Source organism: Anomaloglossus baeobatrachus, chromosome 5, assembly GCF_048569485.1.
Source record: "Anomaloglossus baeobatrachus isolate aAnoBae1 chromosome 5, aAnoBae1.hap1, whole genome shotgun sequence".
Classification (NCBI taxonomy): Eukaryota; Metazoa; Chordata; class Amphibia; order Anura; family Aromobatidae; genus Anomaloglossus; species Anomaloglossus baeobatrachus.
The window spans coordinates 124,564,762-124,591,078 of NC_134357.1; the positions used below are offsets into that span (position 1 = coordinate 124,564,762).

The 26,317-nt window shown below is 45.0% G+C and overlaps 1 protein-coding gene across 1 annotated transcript; it reads left to right on the forward strand.

The window, feature by feature from the left end:
• Positions 1–43: 43 nt before the first annotated feature.
• POFUT4 (protein O-fucosyltransferase 4) lies at positions 44–25,902 on the forward strand. The gene is made up of 3 exons (XM_075348843.1): positions 44–1,200; positions 6,252–6,877; positions 24,282–25,902. Exons 1-3 carry the CDS (start codon positions 256–258, stop codon positions 24,427–24,429), a joined length of 1,719 nt encoding a protein of 572 aa, XP_075204958.1. The 5' UTR covers positions 44–255; the 3' UTR covers positions 24,430–25,902.
• Positions 25,903–26,317: the final 415 nt, after the last annotated feature.

The following is a 26,317-nucleotide window of genomic DNA, read 5'->3' on the forward strand; positions in this document are numbered from 1 at the left end:
GACCGTGATGTCATTCTTTCAAGCAGCAGCTCTATCCAGCCACATACACAGCATTGCCATTAGCATGTAACTTCCTGCCAGGGCTCAGTGTCCTGTGTAACACCCTGCAATACACAGAGAACATACAGGCTGCAAAACGACAGCTGACGGTGCGGATATGGGACCAGGATGCACATGGACTGCTGGTAGGATTGTCTATATACTCTGTATTCAGTCTCATCAGTGCCAACTCTAGTGGGGACGGTACTTTCATCCATGAATGCGAGAGATACTTGGAATATAGGTAACATGAGATGTTCCAGTGCCTTTGGCACGCTCACGATGGGGCAACAATATAGCCCTAGGACTATGAGGAGCCATTCTTCATGGCAGACCATCTATTACGTTATTGCCGGGAGTTTCTTACTGACTTGTACCTGGGCTGACTCTGAGCATTGGGACAGTCCTGAATATATGGAAATTGCAGAGAAAGAAACAATGTGGATGGATCCTGCAATTGATGACACCTTTGTAGACCTCAACAATGGACATCCAACATATGATGACCAATTTCAGGACAATTCCTATATAGAACAGAATATAGCAGCAATGCCTGGACAATGGGATGAGTCCGCTTTCCAGCCATCTAGCGTGTTCGCCACTGGTGGACTAGGCACAGTGATGGTGGACTCTTACCGGGGTCCAGGTAACAGTGACACCAGAAGCAACAAAGAGCTGCCCATTCTTCTATGGTGGAGTGAGAACCTGTTCCCTCACTTTCCGGGGGACACAGAGCGCATAGACTGCCCCCTAAGTTCCTGCATGGTGACAAAAGATAAGAGAGTAAAACTTCACAAAAGGACTAAATCTATCATTTTCTACGGCACAGATTTTAGAGCATATGAAGCTCCGCTGCCCAGGATGCCTCACCAGACATGGGCACTGTTTCATGAGGAATCTCCGATGAATAACTATGTTCTGTCACATTTGCCAGGAATACGTCTATTCAACTACACTGCTACTTTCAGGCGAGAGTCCGATTACCCCCTCACTTTGCAGTGGCTGCCCACAATTGGTTATTTGCAGAACCCAGCCATGTCTGTAGCAGAAAAAAACAAGTGGCGCGAAAGAGGGTATGCCCCCATATTGTACATGCAGTCCCACTGTGACGTTCCATCAGACAGGGACCGTTATGTCAAAGAGTTAATGAAGTACATTCAGGTAAGCAATGAATACATCAATAAGTGTCTATCACATTATTTTCTTGTCTCTTGTTACATTGGTTGAAGAATAAGATATATGTACATCAAGTTCAACCTTCCTCAACAGTTACATATTTTCTATTGCTAAATTATTTATGAACTACAATTCCATTTGTTATGAGAAAATAATCCAGTCCTTTGTTAAATGCTGATATAGTTTCTGCCATTAACTCCACATTCCACAATCTGACTGCTCTAAGTGTAAAGAACCCTTTCCTATTTAGTTGCCAGAATTGCCTTTGCTCCATAATACAATGTATGTCCCCTGGTCCTTATTATGTTCTTTGGAAGGAATAAGTCATGTGCCAGTCCTTTGCATTGACCAAACATATTCTACACATAAATGAGAGCTCCCCTAAGGCACCTCTTTTCTAAGCTAAACAAACCCAACTATTCTAACCTTCCATCATATGCTTGGAAAAAAGGTGTCTTAAGGCCGCTTTACACGCTGCAACATCGCTAAAGCGATGTCGTTGTGGTCACGGAATTTGTGGCGCACATCCGCCCGCGTTTGCGATGTCGTTGCGTGTGACACCTACGTGCGATCGAAAATCGTCGCAAACACGTGCAAAATCGCTAATCGTTGACATGCTCCCCTATTCCCAATTATCGTTGCTGCTACAGATACGATGTTGTTCGTCGTTCCTGCGGCAGCACACATCGCTATGTGTGACACCGCAGGAGCGAGGAACCTCACCTTACCTGCGGTCGCCGGCAATGAGGAAGGAAGGAGGTGGGCGGGATGTCCGTTCCGCTCATCTCCGCCCCTCCGCTTTGATTGGGTGGCCGCTTAGTGACGTTGCTGTGACGCCGAACAAACCGCCCCCTTAAGGCCACTTTACACACTGCAATATCGGTAACGATGTCGCTAGCGTGGGTACCCGCCCCAATCGGTTGTGCAACACAGGCAAATCGCTGCCCGTGGCGCACAACATCGCCCGGACCAGTCACACTACTTACCTGCCCTGCGACGTCGCTGTGACCGGCGAACCGCCTTCTTTCTAAGGGGGCGGTCCGTGCAGCGTCACAGCGACGTCACTAAGCGGCCGCCCAATCAAAGCGGAGGGGCGGAGATGAGCGGGACGTAACATCCCGCCCGCCTCCTTCCCTCCGCATTGCGGGTGGCGGCAAGTAATGTGAGGGTCCTCGTTCCTGCGGCGTCACACGGAGTGATGTGTGCTGCCGCAGGAGCGACAAACTACATAGTACACGCTGCAGCAGCGATATTTAAGAAGGGACCCCCATGTCACCGATGAGCGATTTTGAACGTTTTTGTGACAATTCAAAATCGCTCATAGGTGTCGCACGCAACGACATCGCAAATGCGGCCGGATGTGCGTCACAAATTCCGTGACCCCAACCCATTAGCGTAGCGTGTAAAGCGGAGTTTAGAAAGGAGGTTGTTCGCCGGTCACAGCAACGTCGCTAGGCAGGTAAGTAGTGTGACGGGTCCGCGCGATTTTGTGCGCTGCGAGCAGCGATTTGCCCGTGACGCACAAACGATGGGGGCGGGTACGCACGCTAGCGAGATCGCAGCGTGTAAATCGGCCTTTAGGCTATGTGCGCACGTTGCGTCGGAGTACCTGCAGTTTATTCTGCACGTTTTCCTTCCCTTGGTTTTTGACCAAATGGCTTTTGACCATTTTTTAGCGCTAAAAACGCATGCGTTTTTACCGCGTTTTTAGTGCGTTTTTAGCGCTTTTTACCTGCGTTTTCACCTGCGTTTCTGCAGATGCGTTTGTGAGATCAAGACACTGAGAAATAAAGTTGAATTAGTCAAAAAGAAAGAAAAAAGAGAATAAAAAGGATAAAATTAACTTTTAATAAAACTATATGGAAAATATCAATTTTAATGAAATAATAGTGGTTAAGCACATTTTAACAGAAAAATAGGTAAAGTTTATTATTTTTTAGCATTTAAATTTTCGGTTATTGTGTGTGTGTAAAGGAACATTATAAACCTTTAATTTTATGCCAGAAAAGCATGCGTTTTTGAAGCCAAAAACACAGTGGAAAAGCAGGTAAAAAGCATGAAAAACGCAGGAAAGTTGCTTTTGGTTGCGTTTTGACATTTCTCATTGACTCCAATGTTAAGGAAACGCTGCAGAAATGGCAAAAACAACTGACATGCTGCTTCTTTTTCAGCATGGTTTTTGACCACAAATATGCAAATTAAACGCTGCAGAAAAAAAAGCAAAGTGCAGACAGGATTTCTGCTTCTCCCATAGACTTTGCTGGAAAACAAAAACGCATACGTTTTGGCACAAAAACGCTGCAGCTAAAAACGCTGCAGAAACGCGGGAAAAAACGCAACGTGCGAACATAGCCTTAGGGAAGATCTCAGCCTTCCATCCAACCTAGTTGCCCGCCTTGGAACTGACTCTAACTTCTGAAAATCCTTTCTTAGGCTATGTTCGCACGTTGCGTTTTTTCCCGCGTTTCTGCAGCGTTTTTAGCTGCAGCGTTTTTGTGCCAAAACGTATGCGTTTTTGTTTTCCAGCAAAGTCTATGGGAGAAGCAGAAATCCTGTCTGCACTTTGCTTTTTTTTCTGCAGCGTTTAATTTGCATATTTGTGGTCAAAAACCATGCTGAAAAAGAAGCAGCATGTCAGTTGTTTTTGCCATTTCTGCAGCGTTTCCTTAACATTGGAGTCAATGAGAAATGTCAAAACGCAACCAAAAGCAACTTTCCTGCGTTTTTCATGCTTTTTACCTGCTTTTCCACTGCGTTTTTGGCTTCAAAAACGCATGCTTTTCTGGCATAAAATTAAAGGTTTATAATGTTCCTTTACACACACACAATAACCGAAAATTTAAATACTAAAAAATAATAAACTTTACCTATTTTTCTGTTAAAATGTGCTTAACCACTATTATTTCATTAAAATTGATATTTTCCATATAGTTTTATTAAAAGTTAATTTTATCCTTTTTATTCTCTTTTTTCTTTCTTTTTGACTAATTCAACTTTATTTCTCAGTGTCTTGATCTCAAAAACGCATCTGCAGAAACGCAGGTGAAAACGCAGGTAAAAAGCGCTAAAAACGCACTAAAAACGCGGTAAAAACGCATGCGTTTTTAGCGCTAAAAAATGGTCAAAAGCCATTTGGTCAAAAACCAAGGGAAGGAAAACGTGCAGAATAAACTGCAGGTACTCCGACGCAACGTGCGCACATAGCCTTACTCTGCAAACACGTAGACCAGCCTATATGCTCTTTAGCTTTAGACTCCTGCAATTAAGAGACCTTTGGTCACATGATGTGATGTCAAAAAGGTTTTGAAAGGGAACCTGTCAGGTCCAATATGCAGCCAGGACCACGAGCAGTTCTGGGTGCATATATCTAATCCCTGCCTAAAGCGGGCTTTACATGCTGCGACATCGCTAGCAATGTCGAGCGCGATAACACCCACCCCCGTCGTACGGCCGATATGTGGTGATCGCTACCATAGCGAACATTATCGCTACGGCAGCGTCACAAGCACATACCTGCTCTGCGACGTCGCTCTGGCCGGCGAACCGCCTCCTTTCTAAGGGGGCGGGTCGTGCGACGTCACAGCGACGTCACACGGCAGCCGTCCAATAGAAGCGGAGGGGCGGAGATGAGCGGGACGTAAACATCCCGCCCACCTCCTTCCTTCCACATTTCCGGTGGACATGTCTGTCGCTCCTGCGGTGTCACACACAGCAATGTGTGATGCCGAAGGAACGAGGAATAACATCGCTAAAAAGCAGAAAATTATTTTTTATTTCAGGACGACCTCTCCGCGGCAAACGATTTTGCCCTCTTTTACTATCGTTTCAGATCGCTCTTAACTTTTACACACTGCGATATCGTTAATGACGCCGGATGTGCGCCACAAACAACGTGACCCCGACGATAATTCATTAACGATATCGTAGCGTGTAAAGCCCCCTTTACCGTCCCTGTATACACTAGTAAAAATAAAGGGATCTTTAGAAAAGTATTTCTAAAGATCTTTTATCCGATGCTAATGAGCGAGGGGACTAGTCCCCTGGGTGTTAGTTCCCCTTGCCAGTCTCCCCCATTAGCATGTTAGTATGTCCCTTTGGGTGTGCTCTCATGATAATGAATACACAGCGTCATAGGATGATCTCACTCACCTCTCCGCCGCCATCACGTCCAACGGGGGATTTTGGCTCAGTGCACATGACCCCGGAGTTTAGGTCATGCGCACTATGAAGCCGGGTGTACGCGTCCTGGCTTCAAACTAAAGTAGTGTGCATTACCCAAACTCCGGGGTCATGGGCACTGAGCCGAAATCCCCCGTTGGACGCGATGGCAGTGGAGAGGTGAGAATGGGAGCCCTATGAAATTGCCCAGATGCTCTCCCTTCCGCCTAACGCCAGTCCTGCATACCAGCCTGTCTTCTGTTCAGTTCTTTTATTACTCCTGTAATTAAGAGACCTTTGATTTCATCATGTCACATGACTGTGAAGTCATCAAAGGTCCTTAAACAATCTTAACCTCGGAATACAACTGCTGGGGTCCCTAAGAGAGTGGGGTCCCTGAGAATTTGTGCAAACCCTAACGTTGGCCCTGACTGTAACCAGGGATTATTTTTGGAGAAGGGCCTATATTTCAAGCATTTTCCAAATATCCTGTAAAATCATGCTAGGGTTTATTTTTTGGGGTAGGTTTTATTTTGAGAGAAACAGGGTAACCCACACAGCAAATCCAAGCGGGTGTGTTTTCTGCTCCTCTGGGTGTTATACCTATTTATCTGTACTTGCAACAGCTGATGGAGCATGTCACCTTTTTTTCAGACAAAAAGACCTCCTCAATATGAATCGGGCGCATACAGAGGTTCATGCACTAAAGTGTGAACCTTAATATATGGCCATATACAGCTGTATTTATAATATGTGCCATTGGCTATAGAATGGTACGGTGGTGTTTTCTCTTACAATCATTGTATCTAAACTCCTTACATATGCACCCATATAATATACATCTTTTTACTGAATTATTTATTTTTAATATCTGCTAGATTGACTCATACGGTCAGTGTTTAAAAAACCGCCAATTCTCAAGCAAGAGACTTGAGGACACTTCAACAGCCACCACAGAAGATGAAGAATTCATGGCGTTTACTGCAAGATACAAGTTTCACTTGGCAATGGAAAATGCTATATGTGCTGATTACATGACAGAGAAGTTATGGCGGCCCCTGCATATAGGGGCAATTCCAATTTACAGGGGATCCCCATCTGTTAAGCACTGGATGCCAAACAACCACTCTATTATACTAATTGATGACTTTGCAACACCAAAGGACCTGGCCGAGTTCATAATTTCAATGGACGAGAATGATGAATCATACCTCAGATACTTAGAATACAAGAAGCCTGGAGGGGTAATAAACAAGCAGCTGCTGGCCAACATAGAGAATCGAGAATGGGGAGTAAATGATATGACCGCACCGAACTATCTCAATGGTTTTGAATGCTTTGTGTGTGATCACGAGAATCATAGAGTCAAAGCGGAGAAGAAACATAAGAAAACCAAGCATGAAAGTCCGGCTCCAGCACCACACATCGCTGGGAATAGTCACATGGGATGTCCCATGCCTGTGCCTGGTCTAGGAAGTGCGGATGATCTCCCAGAAGATGACAGGTAACCCATTCAATTAATGCGAATAGCTGCAAATATAGAAAGTGATTATCTCTAACAACTGTGTAAGCGGTAACCAATATTAAAGCCTCATTCACACATCAGTATTTCTGATCAGTGTTTCATCAGTATTTGTTGCCTAAACCAAGAGTGCCTCCAAAACACAGAATAGGTATCAAGCTTTCAGTAAAGCGGGCTTTACATCTAACGAGATGTCGGTGGGGTCACGTCGTAAGTGACGCACATCCGGCATCGTTAGTGATATCGTAGCGTGTGACAGCTATGAACGAGCAGAAATACTCACCTTCTCGTTCATCGTTGACACGTCGCTCATTTTCTAAAAATCGAACGTCCAGTTGTTCATCGTTCCCGGGGCAGTACACATCGCTCCATGTGACACCCCGGGAACAATGAACTGCAGCTTACCTGCGGCCGCCAGCAATGCGGAAGGAAGGAGGAGGGCGGGATGTTTACGTCCTGCTCATCTCCACCCCTCCGCTTCTATTGGCCGGCCGCTGTGTGACGTCGCTGTGACGCCGAACGTCCCTCCCCCTTCAGGAAGTGGATGTTCGCCGCCCACAGCGAGGTCGTTTGGAAGGTAAGTACGTGTGATGGGGGGGTTACATGATTGTGCGACACGGGCAACAAATTTACCGTGCCGCACAAACGATGGGGGCGGGTGTAAATTAAATTGTAACGTGTAAAGCAGCCTTTAGAGTTTCTCCACTCCTGGCTTTGGCAAAGTAACACTGATACAAATATACTGACGTGGGAATAAAGCAGGCTTTACACACTGCGATCTCGCTAGCGAGATCGCAAGCGATCATACCTGCCCCCGTCGGTTGAGCGACACGGGCATATCGCTGCCCGTGTCGCACAACCTCGCTTACCCCCGTCACACGGACTTACCTGCCCTGCAACGTCGCTCTGGCTGGCGACTCGCCTCCTTCCTAAGGGGGCGGGCCGTGCCGCGTCACAGTGACGTCACACGGCAGGGGGCCAATAGAAGCGGAGGGGTGGAGATGAGCGTGACGTAAACATCCCGCCCACCTCCTTCCTTCCGCAATGCCGATGGAGGCAGGTAAGGAGATGTTCGTCGCTCCTGCGGTGTCACACACAGCGATTTGTGCTGCCGCAGGAACGACGAACAACATCGGTAATGAGAGGAAAACAATTTTTTGTTTTAGGACGACCTCTCCGCAGCAAACGATATTCGCCGCTTTTGCGATCGTTTAAGGTCGCACATAACTGTTACACGCTGTGATATCGTTAATGATGCCGGATGTGCGTCACAAACAACGTTACCCCGACGATAATTCATTAACGATATCGTAGCGTGTAAAGCCCGCTTTAGACCTTAAAGGGAACCTGTCACCACTTTTTCAGGCTATAAACTGCGGCCACCACCACTGGGCTCTTCTATACAGCATTTTAACATGCTGTATATAAGAGCCCAGGCTGCTGGGTAGAACATAAAAAACACTTTATAATACTCACCTAGGAGGTCGCTCTGGTGCACAACAGTTGGATGGGTGGAGTCGTTCTCCGGGATCGGCGCCTCCCCTTTCGGCCATCTTGGTCTTCCTTATTCTGAAGCCGCGGTGCATGACGCATCTACGTCTTACACACGCGACGGCATTGAGGTCCTGCACAGTCTTGCACCGCGGCTTCAGAATAAGGAAGACCAAGATGGCCGAAAGGGGAGGCGCTAGTCGCAGAGAACGGCGCCACCCATCTGACCAGTCTGCACAGGAGTAACCTCGTAGGTGAGTATTATAAAGTGTTTTTTTGTTCTACCCAGCAGCTTGGGCTCTTATATACGGCATGTTAGAATGCTGCATATAAGAACCCAGTGGTGGTGGCCGCAGCTTATAGGCCGAAAAAGTGGTGACAGGTTCCCTTTAAAGAAAGAGATGGCAGGGAAGAAAAATATCCTGTAAGCAAAATGGTCAACTGGCTATTCCCATAAGATAAGATAAGTGACCCCCCTTCTCCATGCTCATCTCTAGTCAGTGCTAGGAGGGAAAGTGATGTGGACAATCTCTAGTTGACCGGCAGTTATTACGGTAATGTGACTGGCTATGGGCAAATAGATAAAAAGTAATACTTTTTATTTTTTTTTTGTTCAGAAATCTCATAAATCAATAACACACATAAAAATAAGGAACTTTGTAATATATCTTATCAGAGAAATCGTCTTCTTTCTCCTGGATTGATCTTTTGCTCCCAATTCTTGAGTAAGTTCTATAAACTCTGCTTTGAGTGAAGACACAATTTCCAATTAGTAACATAATAGATGTTAGCTGGTGCTTTTAAAATTCGATGGAGGTGAGAGTTGAGCTAGAAGCGGATACAGCCATTCTGCTGCAAGTTCTCATGAAATGACAATTAGGCGGGCTTTGCACACTACGACATCGCTGGTGCGATGTCGGTGGGGTCAAATTGAAAGTGACGCACATCCGGCATCGCATGCGACATCGTAGTGTGTAAAGCCTAGATGATACGATTAACGAGCGCAAAATCGTCGTAATCGTATCATCGGTGCAGCGTCGGCGTAATCCATAATTACGCTGACGCGACGGTCCGCTGTTGTTCCTCGCTCCTGCGGCAGCACACATCGCTGTGTGTGAAGCCGCAGGAGTGAGGAACATCTCCTACCGGCGTCACCGTGGCTTCCGTAGGATATGCGGAAGGAAGGAGGTGGGCGGGATGTTTACATCCTGCTTATCTCCGCCCCTCCGCCGCTATTGGCAGCCTGCCGTGTGACGTCGCTATGACGCCGCACGACCCGCCCTCTTAGGAAGGAAGCGGGTCGCCGGCCAGAGTGACGGTCGCAGGGCAGGTAAGTGCATGTGAAGCTGGCGTAGCGATAATGTTCTCTACGCCAGCTATCACACGATATCGTACCTGCGACGGGGGCGGGGACTATCGTGTGCGACATCGCAGCATCGGCTTGCGATGTCGCAACGTGCAAAGCCGCCCTTAGGGTATGTACACATGTTCAATATGCAGCAGAAAAATCGAAAACGATGGTTACTCTTTAAGGGTAGAATTTCTGATATCTTTTAAAATGTATATGTACAATATATGCAAATTTTTTAAACATAATGCTATTGCTGTTTTTGGAAACATCACCTGAGAACAGCGCTCTGCTCCTCCATATGTGTATCCTTGAAAGGTTGTACAAATATTTGCAGATACACATAAGCGCGAGCACTGTACCTTGACTTTCCCGTCATGCACTAGAGAACACAGCTGTCCTTCTCTCATCGAATTTGGTCAAGAAAAAAAATATTCCTTTTCCTTCCGATGAAATCTATGGTTGGGGATATATTCACACTGCTTCTACAATGTATATTGCTGTATGGTAGGGAAAGTTCCTGGCACATAAGACAAACGCATTGTAGAGTCACACCACCTGATTAAGGGCTAAAGAGTATCCTAAGGGCTCTATTGGGTTGGTATATATCATAATCAATGAGAAAAGTCTTTAGTCCAGCCACATAGATTAAAACAATAGATTCTTCTTTATTTTTCAAACAGCCATTGAACTTCCAGCACAGAAAACAATATAAAAGGCAGGCACTGCATACCAGCGCATTTCAAGCTGTTAATCATGCTACAAGAAGCCCACACTATGTGGTAAAAGTGGTTGTAACCCACTCCTTCTGTGGAGGTGTCTCAAAGACATGTGTATATACTGTATATATTCAGTTAGGATATGTACTCTATATATCACATTTAAGAACCGTTAACTGCTTGAAATGTGTTAGTTGTTCGGGTACCTGGGCTGTTGTGCCTGTCACGCCCGGGTAACCGAATGGTGTAGTGGGTCCACTGGTCCAAGGTACCAACCCGGAGGAGCGGACCTGAGCGGCCACAGAGTCTTCACTACAACCACCCGTGGTAGAAGCAGGTACACACATGGATTAGTGACCTCCAGGAGGCAGCCCTGGGTGATTCCGATACCTCGGCAGCTGGCGCCATAGGACAAAGACCAGAAATAGGGCGGATGAGGCAGAGGCTAGTGCGGTCTAGAACAGACTGGTACTGGTGGTCACAGGCAGGCAATAGGAGCTTGCAGGAAATGGAGAATACAGAATGGACACAGGCGGGTACACAGGCACAACTAGACAGAACAGAGACAGAGTCACAAGCCAATACGGAATGCGGGTTAGAGCACGGGGACCTGACAACTAGCATGGGCAGACTAGCTACAGGGAAATGTTGAACGTCCCACTGGGGGAGGATGCCTTATATACACAGTACTTAATGACGGGGACCGGGAGGCACTTTCGGGTTAGGTCGTGCAAGCCCTTTAGGAAAAGGGAGAGCAGCATGAACCGAACCAGGAAGCGTGGAGCAGGCAGGGATAGCAGGGGAACATCGGTGCCCCTGGCACACAGAGAGCAGGGGTGCCGACAGGTGAACAGGAGGGACCTGGGGCTGTGGGGCCGGACAAGGGAAGTGAACCGGGAGGAGTGTCTGCACTCCTGGGCTGGGAGTGCTGACAGTGTAACAAATCTATTGTTCTCAATCCATTTGACTGGACTAAAAACCTTTTTCATTGGTTATACTGCAACGTTGAACAGGAGACCATGCCATGAGCTGTTTCTTGTAACTTTTGGATTCTAGTATGCATTGTGTATCTTGCTACAACTATGGATAATATTATGGATTGTTATGCTATTCCATACAGACATAAAGTATTACTATAGGCGCCTATATATATGTGCAACATATGTGGCGCCCTGGCCTAGCCAGGTCGTCACAGATAACACACAAACACCCCCACCCTCATTAGACAGGGACACCAGCCAAACAAAAACCCTTGTTGCCTCCCTCAAGTGTCTGATGTCCACACCAGGTGGGGCGGAGCCAAGCAGTTGGCCCCACCCACCGAGGAGTTCACAGGCCTGTAGGCGGGAAAAGTGACAGTTCAGTGTTGGAGTTTGAAGTGAGAGGAGTGAGCACTTGGGTGTCTGGGTTTGTGGCCCAGGCACTGACAGCAAGGTTGGCAGACAGTGGTGGCCGTCTGCAGGAGTGGTGGAGCAACGCAGAACCGTAGGACCGGGGTCAGGCGACGGCCCGCCGGTACCGACCGGGGAGCGAAGTGAAGCCAGCACACACATGCAGGGCCATCGGATCCCGACCAGGCTTGGAGCCGCCAACAATAGTCAGATCCGAATGTGACTGGAACCCCAGGGGTTTCACAACAGCAAAAGTCCCGATTGAAGGCAACAGCCCACACCGTGAGGGTATACAGCTACCGCCTACGGCTAGAGACCAGCGCCTGCGGGCAAAGGGGCTCCTCCGGTACCCATACACCGGTGAGCGGACTACCGTTGGGAATCCATAGTAGTCAGAAGGAGAACATCAAGGTGCAGGGAAAGACAGCCGCCATCACCTGTCCGGGGAGAGACACTGCAGCCGGCTGCGGGACCCGTCCATCTAGCCGTTTGGTTTACCGAGGACTTTGTACCTTTCTTGCTGAGTGAGTACACCCGTGCCATCCGGCACCGCGCCGCGCTATCCCTGCAACCCTGCACCTCACCGACCCTGCCTCCCTGTCGCATCATCGGGCCCCGGGACCACCGACCCTTACCCACGGAGGGGGAAAACAACATCCCAGCTGCTCCTTACCATCGCTCCTGGGATCCCTGTCATCAGCAGCGGTGGTGCCCATCTTCACCATGACCCGTGGGTGGCGTCACAGACTAAATCCCCCAAACCAACCCCCCCGTTCACTCACGGGCGAGGAGCGCCGCTCGAGCTCGAGATCGAGCCACCGAGCAGCCATCGCAGCAGTGCCGGACCCGAGCGTTAGCGAGCGCAGCGCAGTGGCGTCCTCCCCGCCCGCGACACATATACCACTGCATGTCTAAACAGTGCCATACATAGGAAGCACCTCTCGGCAAAGTTAGTTGGAAAATCATACCATCAGTTACCTGAGAGCATTGCAAATATAGCACATGCCTCACTTACACGGAATCTGACAGTATGATCAATGCTCCTGAGCTGCCTATATAGCAGGGGAGGGTTGATCCTACTGACTGATCCCCCATTTTAGGAGTCATGTTGTAGAGCTTCTCTGGATTTTAATCCCATGTAAACCTCCAAAATAGCAGCAAGTAAACCTACAATGTTATAATTATTGTTTATCTTCTACCACATGTAATACTTTAAAGAAGATTTCAAGAGATATATAGGTTATCCCTTTTCAGAAAACTTTAAGCTGAGTTCACATGTCCTCACAGATCCGTTCCATAGAGCACAGAGATCCGTTAAAAAAAAAGTTCTGCAAAAACAACTTTTTATCCCTTTTTAACATTGGAGTCACTCGAGAACGGATCCGTTAACAGATTACTATTTAGTCATCCGTTGTTTTTTTATTTGTAATGGATCCATTTTTTAAATAGTAATCTGTTAACGGATTCGTCCTACATAGACTCCCATGTTAAAAAAATTAATCTGTCAGTTTAACGCCTTCACAACATTTGACATACCCATATGTCATGGTCAGATAGGGGTTGCTGACTAATGACGTATCGGTACGCCATAGTGATCGTGCGGGGCACAGGAGCTGTGCAGAAAAAAGAGGATGTCCAGCTCTTCAGGCTTCTACAGGAGCTGTGCCCACACGATCGACTCCAGGAGCTCAGTGTAAGGCCCTGTGCGCACACTACGTTTTTACCCGCGGTTTTGCTGCGGAAATTTCTTGAGAAATGTTTGTAACCTTTCTGCACACATTTCCCAGCAAAAACTATGGGAAAAAAAAATAGTTGTGCGCACACTGCGTTTTTTTCTCAAGAACATTCTTTCTGCAGACAAATCGCGGCAAAGACGCGGGTGCGGGATTCTTTCAGAGGGTCCGTTTTTTTCTTAGGAAAATGGCACTTTCTAGTGCGCACATAGCCTAAGAGATAGCCGAGCTCTTACTGTCACAGCCAGCTGCGGTATCTGTATAGCCCTGGCTGTTTAACCCCTAAATAATGCCAATCAATAGTGATCGCAGCATTTAGGAGTCTGGGAAAGGGAGTGCGCTTAATCTCCCATGCGATCGGCAACCCCACATTATAATTGCAGACTGCTGATCATTTCCGTCATTGCAAATATTGACATCTCGGTTTGCTGGCTACGGTGGCCTATTAGACGATGCCAGCAGCATGGTCTAAGAAGTGTTCTGTCAGTGTCACACTAACAGCTGTAATGCAGTGCTATGCATATGCATGGCAATTGATTATATCAGTTATCAGACTTATAAAACTTAAAATCCCATTGAGGGACTAAGTAAAAAAAAGCTTAAAGAAAAAGTGGAAAAAATTAAAAAATATATACCGTATATTTTTTTTTAATCACAAAATAAAGAACAAAAAAATGAAAAACAAAATCTACCAATAAATATATATATTTATATAAAAACAAAAATAAAAAAGTATTTTGATATTGCTATCTCCAGAAAACCCTAATCTATAACACTGTCACACCAGTTAACTCCTTCAGTGAACAACGTAAAAAAACATGAGAAAAACTATTTTGTCATCATACTGCTGAAAAAAAAATGAGATAAAAAATGTACTTGTAAATAAAAATGGTATTGCTCAAATTGTTATCTTGTTCCATAAAACACAACCCCCAACTCAGCTCAGTCAGAAGAAAAATGAAGAAAAAGCTATTGCTCTTAGAAAAGAACAACGAAAAACAATATTTTTTTTTATCAAATTGTTTTTATTGTGTAAAAGCGGAAAAAATATAAAAGATATAAATGTGGTATCATTGTAATCATACTGAGCTGAAGAATAAAGCCGTCTTATCAACTTTACCACATGGAGTAAAAAAAAACAACAAAACAATTCATGAATTGCTATTTCATGTTCATTCTGCCACCCAAAAATCGATCAAAGAAAGCGATCAAAAAACATTATGTGCCCGAAAATGGTACCAATAGAAATGTCAACTCATCCTACAAAAAACAAGCCCTCAGATGACTCTGTCAGCAGAAATATAGATAAATTATAGTTAAATAAATGTAATGCAAAAATATTTCTTTCTAATAGAAGCATATTTTAATGTGTGATAGGTGACCAAGTATAAAAAACAAATGTATATAAATCTGATATCGGTGTAATCGCACAGGCCTAAAGTGATCTTATCACTTATAACGCACGATGAATGGCATAAACAATAAATAAAAGAAATTCTTGAGCTGCTGTTGATTTGTTCATTCTTCCTCCCAAAGAACACAGTAAGGCTCGGCTCACATTTATCCTGCGCTATACACTGAGAGCTTACACTGGGGTTTCCATGTAAATCTCTGAAATACGTGATTCAGACAAAATACCGATTGAACATTCACTATAATTAGGCAGAGGGATTAATTTTAGACTGTCTGGCCTATGATCCGGTGGTGTCAATCTTTTTAAACATTCATGAAAGCGCACTTCTGAAAAGGACACCATTGAAAAGAGGCCAGATGCTGTCCAGAGAATCTCTGCTGCCTTGTAATAGTTAATAAAACCATCGGGGGTGTCATCACGTCATGTCTGTCATCGGTCATGGAAATATAGGGGGTTTTCATGTTACTGGTAATATAAAGGCTCTGGAAAAGCACTATGCCTCCCCGCCTCGCAAAAGAAAAGAAGCAAAATCTGCGCCCAAATCCAAATACCACCCTCCCTTGTGAGCCTTACATTGTGCCTCAATCACATTCAGCATCCACATGTTTGGTATTACTGTAGTGAGGAGAGCTTAATTTACAGGGTGCAGGTCTCCAGAAGCATGAGTGGGGCACAATGTATGGGCACTACAATGTACTGGGCACAATGTATGGGCACTACAATGTACTGGGCACAATGTTACCTAATTCTGGATTTTATTTTTCTTACTTCAAATTACATTACATTACATTTGGTTAATACACTTTAAAAAATTGCATAAATTCTAACAAAATATGAACTTTAAGCAATCATGACAATGGAAAAGGTTTTTCTATCAAGGGTTTTTTAAACTGCTATTCAAGACAATGAGGTTTATATTAATGCATGTAGGGAATGTAATGTGAAGTATATTGGTTCTAAAATAAGGAAACTAAAATCCAGAATTAGGGAATATCTATATATCGTTCAACCATCAAATCGCAACATGTCCAATGCAACAAAACATTTCACGAAACGTCATAACTGAAACATTTCTAATTTTTTAGCTTATGTTAGTCAACATATTCCCAAACATGTCCATGGTAGTGATAGGGAACAAACCCTTTATAATATAGAAGTGTACTGGATCTTTTCTTTGAATACTTGGGTGCCAACAGGTTTGAATCTTAAATGTTACATTATTGAGACAATCAGTCTCATTTTTAGCCATAGTTTTTAACTTAAGGTTTCATGTTATTTTTTTTTCTTTCTACACATGTGGTTAAAATTGTTGGTACCGCTCGTTTAATGAAAGAAAAACCCACAATGGTCACAGAAATAAGTTGAATCTGACAAACGTAATAATAAATAAAAAATCTATGAAAATTAGCAAATTAAAGTCAGACATTGCTTTTCAACCATGCTTCCACAGAATTTAAAAAAATAAATAAAACTCATGAAACAGGCCTGGACAGAAATGTTGGTGTGATGGTGGGATATTGTGTGCTATGTACCATGTGGTGTAGGTTTCTATTTTAGGCGTGGTTCACTGTCCATTCTGCATTTCATGTGTGTACATTGTCCTGTTTGCAGGTTTAATCCCTCCCCTGCCAGGCTTTTGTTCCTACTGTAAACTCTCTGCTTACCTGGGGGAAAGTGTCAGTCTGTTTGATAACTTGAATAGAGAAGGATTGATCCTCTGGGAGAAGCTGGGACTTCTCAGAGAGACCGGGACATTTATGGCACTACTGGACAGTTTTACTCTCTGTTTTGTGGATTATGTTATGGACCGTTTGATTTGCTTGGAATAAATGCTCTTTGGATTGTACAGCCATCTCTCGCTCTGTTGATTGCATGATATGGGAGAAGACAACTGGTGGCAGTGGTGGGATCAACAGAGCAAAGCCTAATGGAGAGCCAGTCCACCTCCTCCCAGATGTCTGACGGACAAACATTGGGGACGGGGATCCCTGCCCCAAAAAGCCAGTGGGTGGTGTGGTTCGAAGAAGAGATGGCAGCTCTTGGCCCAGGTGTATCTCAGGAATATAAGGAGCAGGCTGATCGTCGAGCACAGAGAAGCAAGAAGCAATGGAGTCCAACAGAGGGAGTAATGTGAGTTGGAGTGTAAACCCAGCGATCCGGGAGCCTGTACGGATCACCTGGGAGAACTTCAAGCCATTTGATGAGGCTTCCGGAGATGTGAAAGGGTTCTTCAAGGACTTTGAGCAGCAGTGTGTTATGATGGAGGTTCCCCACTCTGGCTGGGTGCGTTTGTTAGTGGGACTCCTGAACGGAAGCCTGGCAGAGGCTTATCGCACCATTGACTCACAGCAGAACCGGGATTACAACATTGTAAAGCGGACTATCCTGGATTACCATGCCATCACCCCAGACTCATATAGGGCACAGTTCCGAGACCTCCCATGCACCACGGGGGGATCGTTTAGGATGTATGCCCATAAGATGTCCCAGGCATGTCGGAGATGGCTGGAAGCGGAAGACGCCTTCACTGTGAAAGACGTTATACAGGTATTTCTTATAGAACTATTTCTTTACAAGTGTTCCTCAGAAATACGGGAGTGGGTCAGAGAGCGCACACTGTGCACCTTGGATAGAGCTGCTGCCCTGGCTGTTGAGGCCCTTACTATCCGACCGCAATGGAGGGGGCTTCTGGACAATAAGACACAGCCTGCTCCTGCTCCCTGGCCCTCTCCAGTTATATCTGCCCCTCCAACCAGCCACAGGCAGTTGACAACCACGGCTCACAATCCTGGGCCCCAACAGTTCCGACCACGCCCTGGGGGAATCACAGAGAGGAGATGTTATGGGTGCGGAAAACCTGGGCAGAGAAGGATTGATCCTCTGTGAGAAGCTGGGACTTCTCAGAGAGACCGGGACATTTATGGCACTACTGGAGAATTTTACTCTGTGTTTTGTGGATGATGTTATGGACCGTTTGATTTGCTTGGAATAAATGCTCTTTGGATTGTACAGCCATCTCTCGCTCTGTTGATTGTGAAATATGGGAGTGGGACCCCGTGACAGTTGGTATTCTTGAAATTAATGTGACAAAAGGGCCATGTTAAATCAAGGTGTGTCCACTAATTAGCATCACAGGTTTCTACAATCTTGTAATCAGTCAGTGGACCTGTATATAGGGCTACAGATACTCACTGTGCTGTTTGGTGACATGGTGTGTACCACACTCAACATGGACCAGAGGAAGCAAAGGAAAGAGATATTAGAAAGAAAATTATAGACAAGCATGTTAAAGGTAAAGGTTAAAAGACCATCTCCAAGAAGCTTGATGTTCATGTGACTACAGTTGCACATATTATTCAGAAATATAAAATCCATGGGACTGTAGCCAACCTCCCTTGACATGGCTGCAGGAGAAAAATTGATGACAAATCAAAGAGACGAATATGAATGGTAACAAAAAAACCCAGAAAAACTGCTAAAGACATTATAGGTGAACTTCAAGCTCAAGGAACATCGGTGTCAGATTGCACGATCCGTCGTTGCTTGAGCCAAAATGGACATCATGGGAGACGACAAAGGAGGACACCATTGTTGAAAAAAAAATCATAAAAAAGCCAAACTGGAATTAGCTAAACTATATGTTGACAAGCCACAAAGCTTCTGGGAGAATGTCCTATGGACAGATGAGACAGAAAAGGAACTTTTTATCAAGGCACATCAGAAGTTTGTTCACAGATGGAAAAATGAAGCACATCAATAAAAGAACACTGTTCTTAGGGGTACTTTACACGCTGTGACATCGCTAGCAATTGCTAGCGATGTTGCGTGTGATAGCACCCGCCCCCGTCGAGTGTGCGATATTGTGTGATCGCTGCCGTAGCGAACATTATTGCTACGGCAGCATCACATGCACATACCTTGACAGCGACGTCGCTATGACCGCCGAACAATCCCTCCTTCAAGGGGGTGGGGCGTTCGGCGTCATAGCGACATCACTTCCGCGTCACTAAGCGACCGGCCAATAGAAGCGGAGGGGCAGAGATGAGCAGGACGTAACCTCCCGCCCACCTCCTTCCTTCCACATTGCCGGTGGACGCAGGTAAGGAGATGTTCGTCGCTCCCGCGGTGTCACACATAGCGATGTCTGACGCCGCAGGAACGACGAACTACATTGTACCGGTGGCAGCAGCAATATTAAGGAAATGAACGACGTGTCAACGATCACCGTTTTGGAATGATTTTGTGATCGTTGATCGTCGCTCATTAGTGTTACACGCTGCGATGTTGCTACCGGCGCCGGATGTGTGTCACTAACATTGTGACCCCGACAATATATCGGTAGCGACGTCACAGCGTGTAAAGTACCCCTTACTGTGAAACATGGAGGAGGCTCTGTTATGTTCTGGGGCTGCTTTGCTGCATCTGGCACAGGGTGTCTTGAATCTGTGCAGGATACAATGAAATCTCAAGACTATCAAGGGATTCTAGAGAGAAATGTGCTGCCCAGTGTCAGAAAGATTGGTCTCAGTCGCAGGTCATGGGTCTTGCAATAGGATAATGACCCAAAACACACAGGTAAAAACACCCAAGAATAGCAAAGAGGAAAACATTGGACTATTCTGAAGTGGCCTTCTATGAGCCCTGACCTAAGTCCTATTGAGCATCTTTGGAAAGAGCTGAAACATGTCATCTGGAAAAGACAACCTTCAAACACAAGACAACTGGAGCAGTTTGGTCTTGAGGAGTGGCCAAAATACCTGTCGAGAGGTGCAGAAGTCTCATTACCAGTTACAGGAATCGTTTGATTGCAGTGATTGCCTCAAAAGGTTGTGCAACAAAATATTAAGTTAAGGAGGAAACCATAATTTCTGTCCAGGCCTATTTCATGAGTTTTATTTTTTTATACTTCTGTGGAAGCAGAAAAACAGCAATGTCTGACTTTCATTCGTTCATTTTCATAGACTTTTTATTTATTATTACTTTTGCCAGATTCAAGTTATTTCTGTGATCATTGTGGGTTTTACTTTAATTAAATGAGGGGTACCAACAATTTTGACCATGTGTGTATTGTTTTTTGGATTCACCCATTATTATAGGGCCCCACCCAGGTCTTTGCTTATTCTAACCCAAGTCTAAAGGGTGCTTTACACGCTGCGACATTGCTAGCGATCTCGTTAGCGATGTAACACGCCGGATCGCACATATGTTTTGCTGAGATCGCACATGTGACCGGTGCTAAAAAAAATGATCTCGGCAAATCTTATCTGCGATCTGGCGTGTCACATCGGTAACGAGATCACTAGCAATGTCGCAGTGTGTAAAGCACCCTTTAGAACGCAAGGAGCATTCGAAATGCATATGGTTATGTGATGTTTTTTCTCTAATCCCCCTTCACACTAATTTTTGCAGTGTGATTTAACCCATTCACGACCTTTGACGGATCTTTCCGTCATGGAGCGTGTCACGTTAGTCCCCGCCCCCTGCCGCGGGCAGGATGCGGCAATCCGCGCACATATCAGCTGTTTTTAACAGCTGACATGTGTGCCTACATGTTGCGAGTGGAATCCCATTCCACCCGTAAGATTAACCCCTTACATCTTGCTGCCAAAGTCTGGCAGCGAGATGTATATACGCGCGGTCATGATTTTTACTTACTGCCGCCTCCACCGGAAGTCACATGAGTGATCACGTGACATTCGGTGGTTGCCATGGTAGCAAAGGGTCATGTGATGATGCCTGCAGCTATGACGAATCACTTTCGTTTTCACTCGGCCCGGAGCCGAATCAATCAGGAAGTGATGAAATTTGCTGTATAGCTGTGATCAGGAGATAGTGCAGAGCGATCAGATTGCTGATCACTATAGCCTCCTAGGGGGACTAGTAAAATAAAAAAAAAAGTAAAAAAAAAGTTTTAAAAAATAAAAAAAATTAAAAAAAACCTAAAAGTTCAAATCACTCCCTTTCACCCCATTGAAAATTAAAGTGTTAAAAAAAAATAAAATATACACATGTTTGGTATTGCCACGTTCAGAAATGCCTGATCTATCAAAATATAAAATCAATTAATCTGATCAGTAAACGGCGTAGTGGCAAAAAAAATCTCGTTTTTTGGTCGCCGCAAGTTTTACACAAAATGGAATAACAGGTGATCAAAACGTAGCATCTGCGCAAAAATGGTACCATTAGAAACGTCAGCTTGAGACACAAAAAATAAGCCGTAACTGAGCCATAGATTCCAAAAAATTAGAACGCTACGGGTTTCGGAAAATGGCGCAAAACGTACGCCACTTTTATTGGACAAGCTTGTGAATTTTTTTTAACCCCTTATATACAAGTAAACCTATACATGTTTGGTGTCTACAAACTCGCACCGACCTCAGGCATCATACCCACACATCAGTTTTACCATATAGTAAACACAGTGAATAAAACATCCCAAAAACTATTGTGCCATCACACTTTTTTTTTGCAGTTTGTCCACACTTGGAATTTTTTGCTGTTTTCCAGTACACCATATGGTAAAACTTATGGTTTCATTTAAAAGTACAACTCGTCCCAGAAAAAAAAAGCCCTCATATGGCAAGATTGACGGAAAAATAAAAAAGTTACGGCTCTCGGAAGAAGGGGAGCAAAAAACAAAAAAGGAAAGTGCCCAGGGGCTGAAGGGGTTAAAGCGATTTAGTGTGTTATATACTTTTTAATGTTTTTCAACTAAAGGATTTTTTTCTGATAAAATCTTGGATCAGAAGCTGGATTGTTTCTTTTTCTCACATGTGCAGCGAACGCCAGGCACGTGATCCCGTGCTTCCTCATTGCCTAGACTATGTAGACTATGGGGAGATAAGGTATGCACACCAGTGACTATGTAAGGGGAATACATGGAATAGCAGAAACTGCTGTGTGAATACTGACTTGAAAAATCCAATAGCTATATGTAAGAGTGAATATGTGAAAAATGGAATCTGCATTACTGCCATGAACTACCATGAACATGCCATGCAGATTCCATTTTTCACATTTTCACTCTTGCATATAGCTATTGGATTTTTCAAGTCAGTATTCACACAGCAGTTTCTGCTATTTCATGTATTCCCCTTACATAGTCACTGGTGTGCATACCTTATCTCCCCATAGTGATGTTTTTTTAGGTTTTTGCACCCAGTTCGGACTTAGAATGGTGTTCCAAACGTTATTCCTATTTGTTAGTATTTTTTCGTTTGTGAACCCTCCCCAACCACACCTATTGCCAATCCATATCATACGCATAAATAGCCTGGGTCTCAGTTTCCCATACACGGTAGGTTTTTTAACTGCATGAGAGGACACACACAAGCTAGGGACCCCAACGTAGAGAAATACTTTGGCGTAGTGTTGGGGCTCTATTGCATTGATCAATTCAGTAGCTAAATTTCTCTTGATTCATATGTTCATGGCAGTAATGCAGATTCCATTTTTCACATATTCACTCTTGCATATAGCTATTGGATTTTTCAAGTCAGTATTCACACAGCAGTTTCTGCTATTTCATGTATTCCCCTTACATAGTCACTGGTGTGCATACCTTCTCTCCCCATAGTGATGTTTTTTTAGGTTTTTGCACCCAGTTCGGACTTAGAATGGTGTTCCAAACGTTATTCCTATTTGTTTAGACTATGTAGACATCATATTAAGCTGATCCCAATTTTTTATCTTCTCACTACTGAATAACCTGTTATTAATAAAACGGCAGGGTTATCTCTATTTTATGCATAAAATAGAAAATCTCCAGAAACTATACTGTTCCTCCATTTCCTTGCCTGCTGATTGGCTGCAGCCTTCAATATCCCATCAGGTTAGTGTACCACCCCGATGTTGCTCGGGTTGCTCGTATCCAGGGTCGTGGTGGCTCGAGGGACCTGGCTCAGCAGACACTTGGATCTGTGAAAAGGGGGTTATTTACAGGGTATACGTTTGTGACGCCACCTGTGGGTTGCGGTAATAGGAGTACTGCCGCTGCTGTAGGGAGTACCGGGGCAGATGGAGTGAAGCAGCCTGATATTAGTCCCTTCACAGGTAGCGATGGCCCCAGGCTCCGGGGTGTTGGTGATTAGTTGGGAGCGCAGGGTGCAGGGGGAGCGAGGTATTCACTGTGGGTAGTCGTGGTGCAGGATGAGGATTATAAAGTAGACACATACACTGCAGATAAACCCTTCTCTGTATGTCACAGTTGCTACGGGGGAGCCCCGTCCAGGTGTCCGCTCCCACCGGTGTCACTTGATGGTCCCAGAGCCCACCTCCATGCACAATTTAGTGTCTGTCTGTGGCCCCTCGGCTTGAAGCAGTTAGGGCCCTGCTACCCTTGTAAAGTGTAGCTGTGCTCTTGGGAGCTGGCACGTGGGACTTCTGTGGGCTGCTTTTGGCTGGAAAACCCTGTCCTACACATTGTGCTGATGCTCCCAAACTCTGAGCTCTGTGAAAGGTCCATGAAGGTCTCCTTTCTCTGCAGGTTAATTAGCAGGACATTGAATCGGCTCCTGACCTAGGGTCCTGTACCTCGTCGTGCTCTGTACTGGTCAGTTTCTTTTGGGTTAGCTGGTGCTGACAGTACTCCTAGATTATGTCCGCCACACCCTTTCCAATGTTACTGCCACTGGTCCCCGACTCCTCTGGTCCCGGACCACCGTTTGTGACCCAACCACGGTCTAGCTCCCCGGGAGCTCACTCTCCCCAGCCCCTCTCTCCTTAAGGGCTCTCACTCGCCTCCTCTCTCTTCTCTATACTCTACTGAACTGACTCACTTCCCTCCCACCAGTCTGCCTGACCCCTAGGTGGGTGGCCCTTTTCCAGCTAGACCAACCCACTGGTGTGTCTGACAGGTCATGATGTGAGGTGTTGACTGGGATTTGTGGTGCTGTTGGTAGTGACACCGGTTTCTTAAGGCCCTGCACCCTGGGTAAGGATGCAGTACCCTGTGGCACCCTGATTCACCTTAATGGAATAGTGAGGGCTGCAGCTGATCAGCCGTCCATGATTGGATACAGCGGTCATGTGATGACTAAGAGTCACTGCACAAATAGTGGAGGAACGTCGCCAGTCTGGGAGGTAAGTCTTCTTAAACTGGACATATTTCACCTAGGACGCTCACTTTGCAGAATACAAGGCATCATGAATTTTTTTCCACCATTGTAAATATTTTTGTAGTTCTGGATTTTATCAGAAAAATCCCAGCCATCACTTCTTATTATTGTGCTTTGGTTTATGTATTTTTTTAATAAAAATCAATCTTTTCTTTTGTATTTCCTTTTTTGTAGCTGGAAACAGATGTGGCTACAAGATTACTGGCAAAGTTTTGATCAAGGAGAGGCACTTACTGCCATGATTCTACGAAATGAAACAAGTCAAGATAAATTTTGGGATTTCATGCATGAAATGTATATAAAGAGAAACATGAATCATTGATTGGTATTTTATACATTTTTATGGACCGTGCTTGATATTTTAAAATACCAAAAGTAAAGTCATTCTTGAAGGACTTTGACCACCATGACATGTTTAAGTTCTTCTATTGAAGGATGGACATGCGCCTCATGGTCATTTTTTTTCTAAGTGCCAAAGCATTTTTTATCGAGGAATCTTGAACTTTATTTTGGCGTTTGAGACTTTTTCTCAGGTTTCTAATCATCGTACTCCAAATTTTAAGGTTTTCAAGTTCTTCATGTCACCAAAAAGAATGTGAACATGTGAATTAATTAGAATGATTTAAGATATAAAAGGCAGGTAAGAAGGGATGAATGTGACTTTCATAATTAATGGTAGATTGGTAAGGTGGCAGTACCAATAGTCATAGGAAATAAAAGAAAACGCACCCTGCACACAACTCATGTCATCTACAATTTAAACAGGTGCAACTCCAGCGGGAGCCAGGGATTGTAGACCCCTTCAACCAAGAATGCTCAACAAAAAAAGGCCTTTCTTGGCTTCACACAGGCTTTAAATGCCCAACTGTGCAACTCCAAAGTGAATCAGTGTGTGTAAAGGTGGCTTTACGCACTGCAACATCTCAAACGACATCGCTGTAATGTCACCGGTTTTGTGACGTTACAGCGACCTCCCCAGCGTCATTGCAGTGTGTGAAACACATCAGCGACCTGGCCCCTGCTGGGAAGTTGTGATCGCTACAAATCGTTCAGGACCATTCTTAGGTCCTTTGTTTCCCGCTGTGCAGCATGCATCGCTAGAAAGTTTCAGTGTGTAAAGGGGACTTTACAGCGACTTCCCTTTCAAAAAGCTGCTTTACAACGTCCCCAACAACCAGCTAGGTCGCTCTGCAGGTCCGGATCGCTGTTGCGTCGTTGGCCAGGTCTGCCTGTTTGCAGCTCACCAGAGACTTTGTAGCGATCCCGGCCAGGTTGGGATCCCTGGTGGGATCGCTAGAACGTTTCAGTGTGTAAACCCAGCTTAACAGTCGGGTTGAAGCACTTTAGAGAGTTTTCAGTCTTGCACCAACTTTGAAGGCTGGAGTAGCCTCAGCAGTTAGCCAACTGGATGGATGGAACAGCATCACATTTGCTCTCAGTGGAAACTATTGGAGTCGTGGCCCTGGATACATTTCTTTATTTTATAAAAACATTTTAACAGTGTGGTCTTTAATTTGGACGTATAAAATATAATAGCCAGCCAACACCCTGCTGCAACAGCAAGGAGAAATGGTAACTCTGATCCAGGTTATTTCACCCCTTAGATGTTGCAGTCAATACAAATATGGTAGATAGAAAAGGGGGACCCAATTTTGAGGTTTGATATTAAGCTCAGCCTTTTCTAGTTACGCCTTTCGGTAATACTTTCATTGTTTTGGAATATCTATTAAAGGGGTTGTCCCGGTATAGGCATATGATGACCTGTCTACAGAATAGGTCATCAACAGCAGATCAGTGGAGGTCCAACACTAGATGCCCCCACCGATCAGCTGATTTGTGACCCAGAGGTGGCCAGATGTCACACTTTAAATTCAGCTGCTGAGCAAGGCGCCATTCAAAGTGGAGTGGCTGCTGGCAGCTCTTGCCTTGTACTGTTCAACAGTGCCTGTGCTTTTGATTAGAAGCTCTACTGCAGAACCTGCTAACGGCCGGTAGAAGCAACTACACTTTGAATGCAGCTCGGTTCATAGTGTTTACATCCTGCCACCAAAGGAGCAAAAATTGGTTGATCATCGGGGACACCGGGTATTGGACTCCCACCGATCTACTATTGATGACCTATCTTGTATAGATAGGCCAACAATTCCAATACCTTGACAACCCCTTTATACTTTATATCAGCACTTTATACATTATCATCAATGTCTCCA

Bases quoted from the DNA above. Each gene is read 5' to 3' on its own strand.
- POFUT4 (XM_075348843.1), top strand. From the start codon at position 256: ATGAATGCGAGAGATACTTGGAATATAGGTAACATGAGATGTTCCAGT. The intron at 1,201-6,251 runs GTAAGCAATGAA...AATATCTGCTAG, and splicing joins AGTTAATGAAGTACATTCAG to ATTGACTCATACGGTCAGTG. The intron at 6,878-24,281 runs GTAACCCATTCA...CCTTTTTTGTAG, and splicing joins GATCTCCCAGAAGATGACAG to CTGGAAACAGATGTGGCTAC.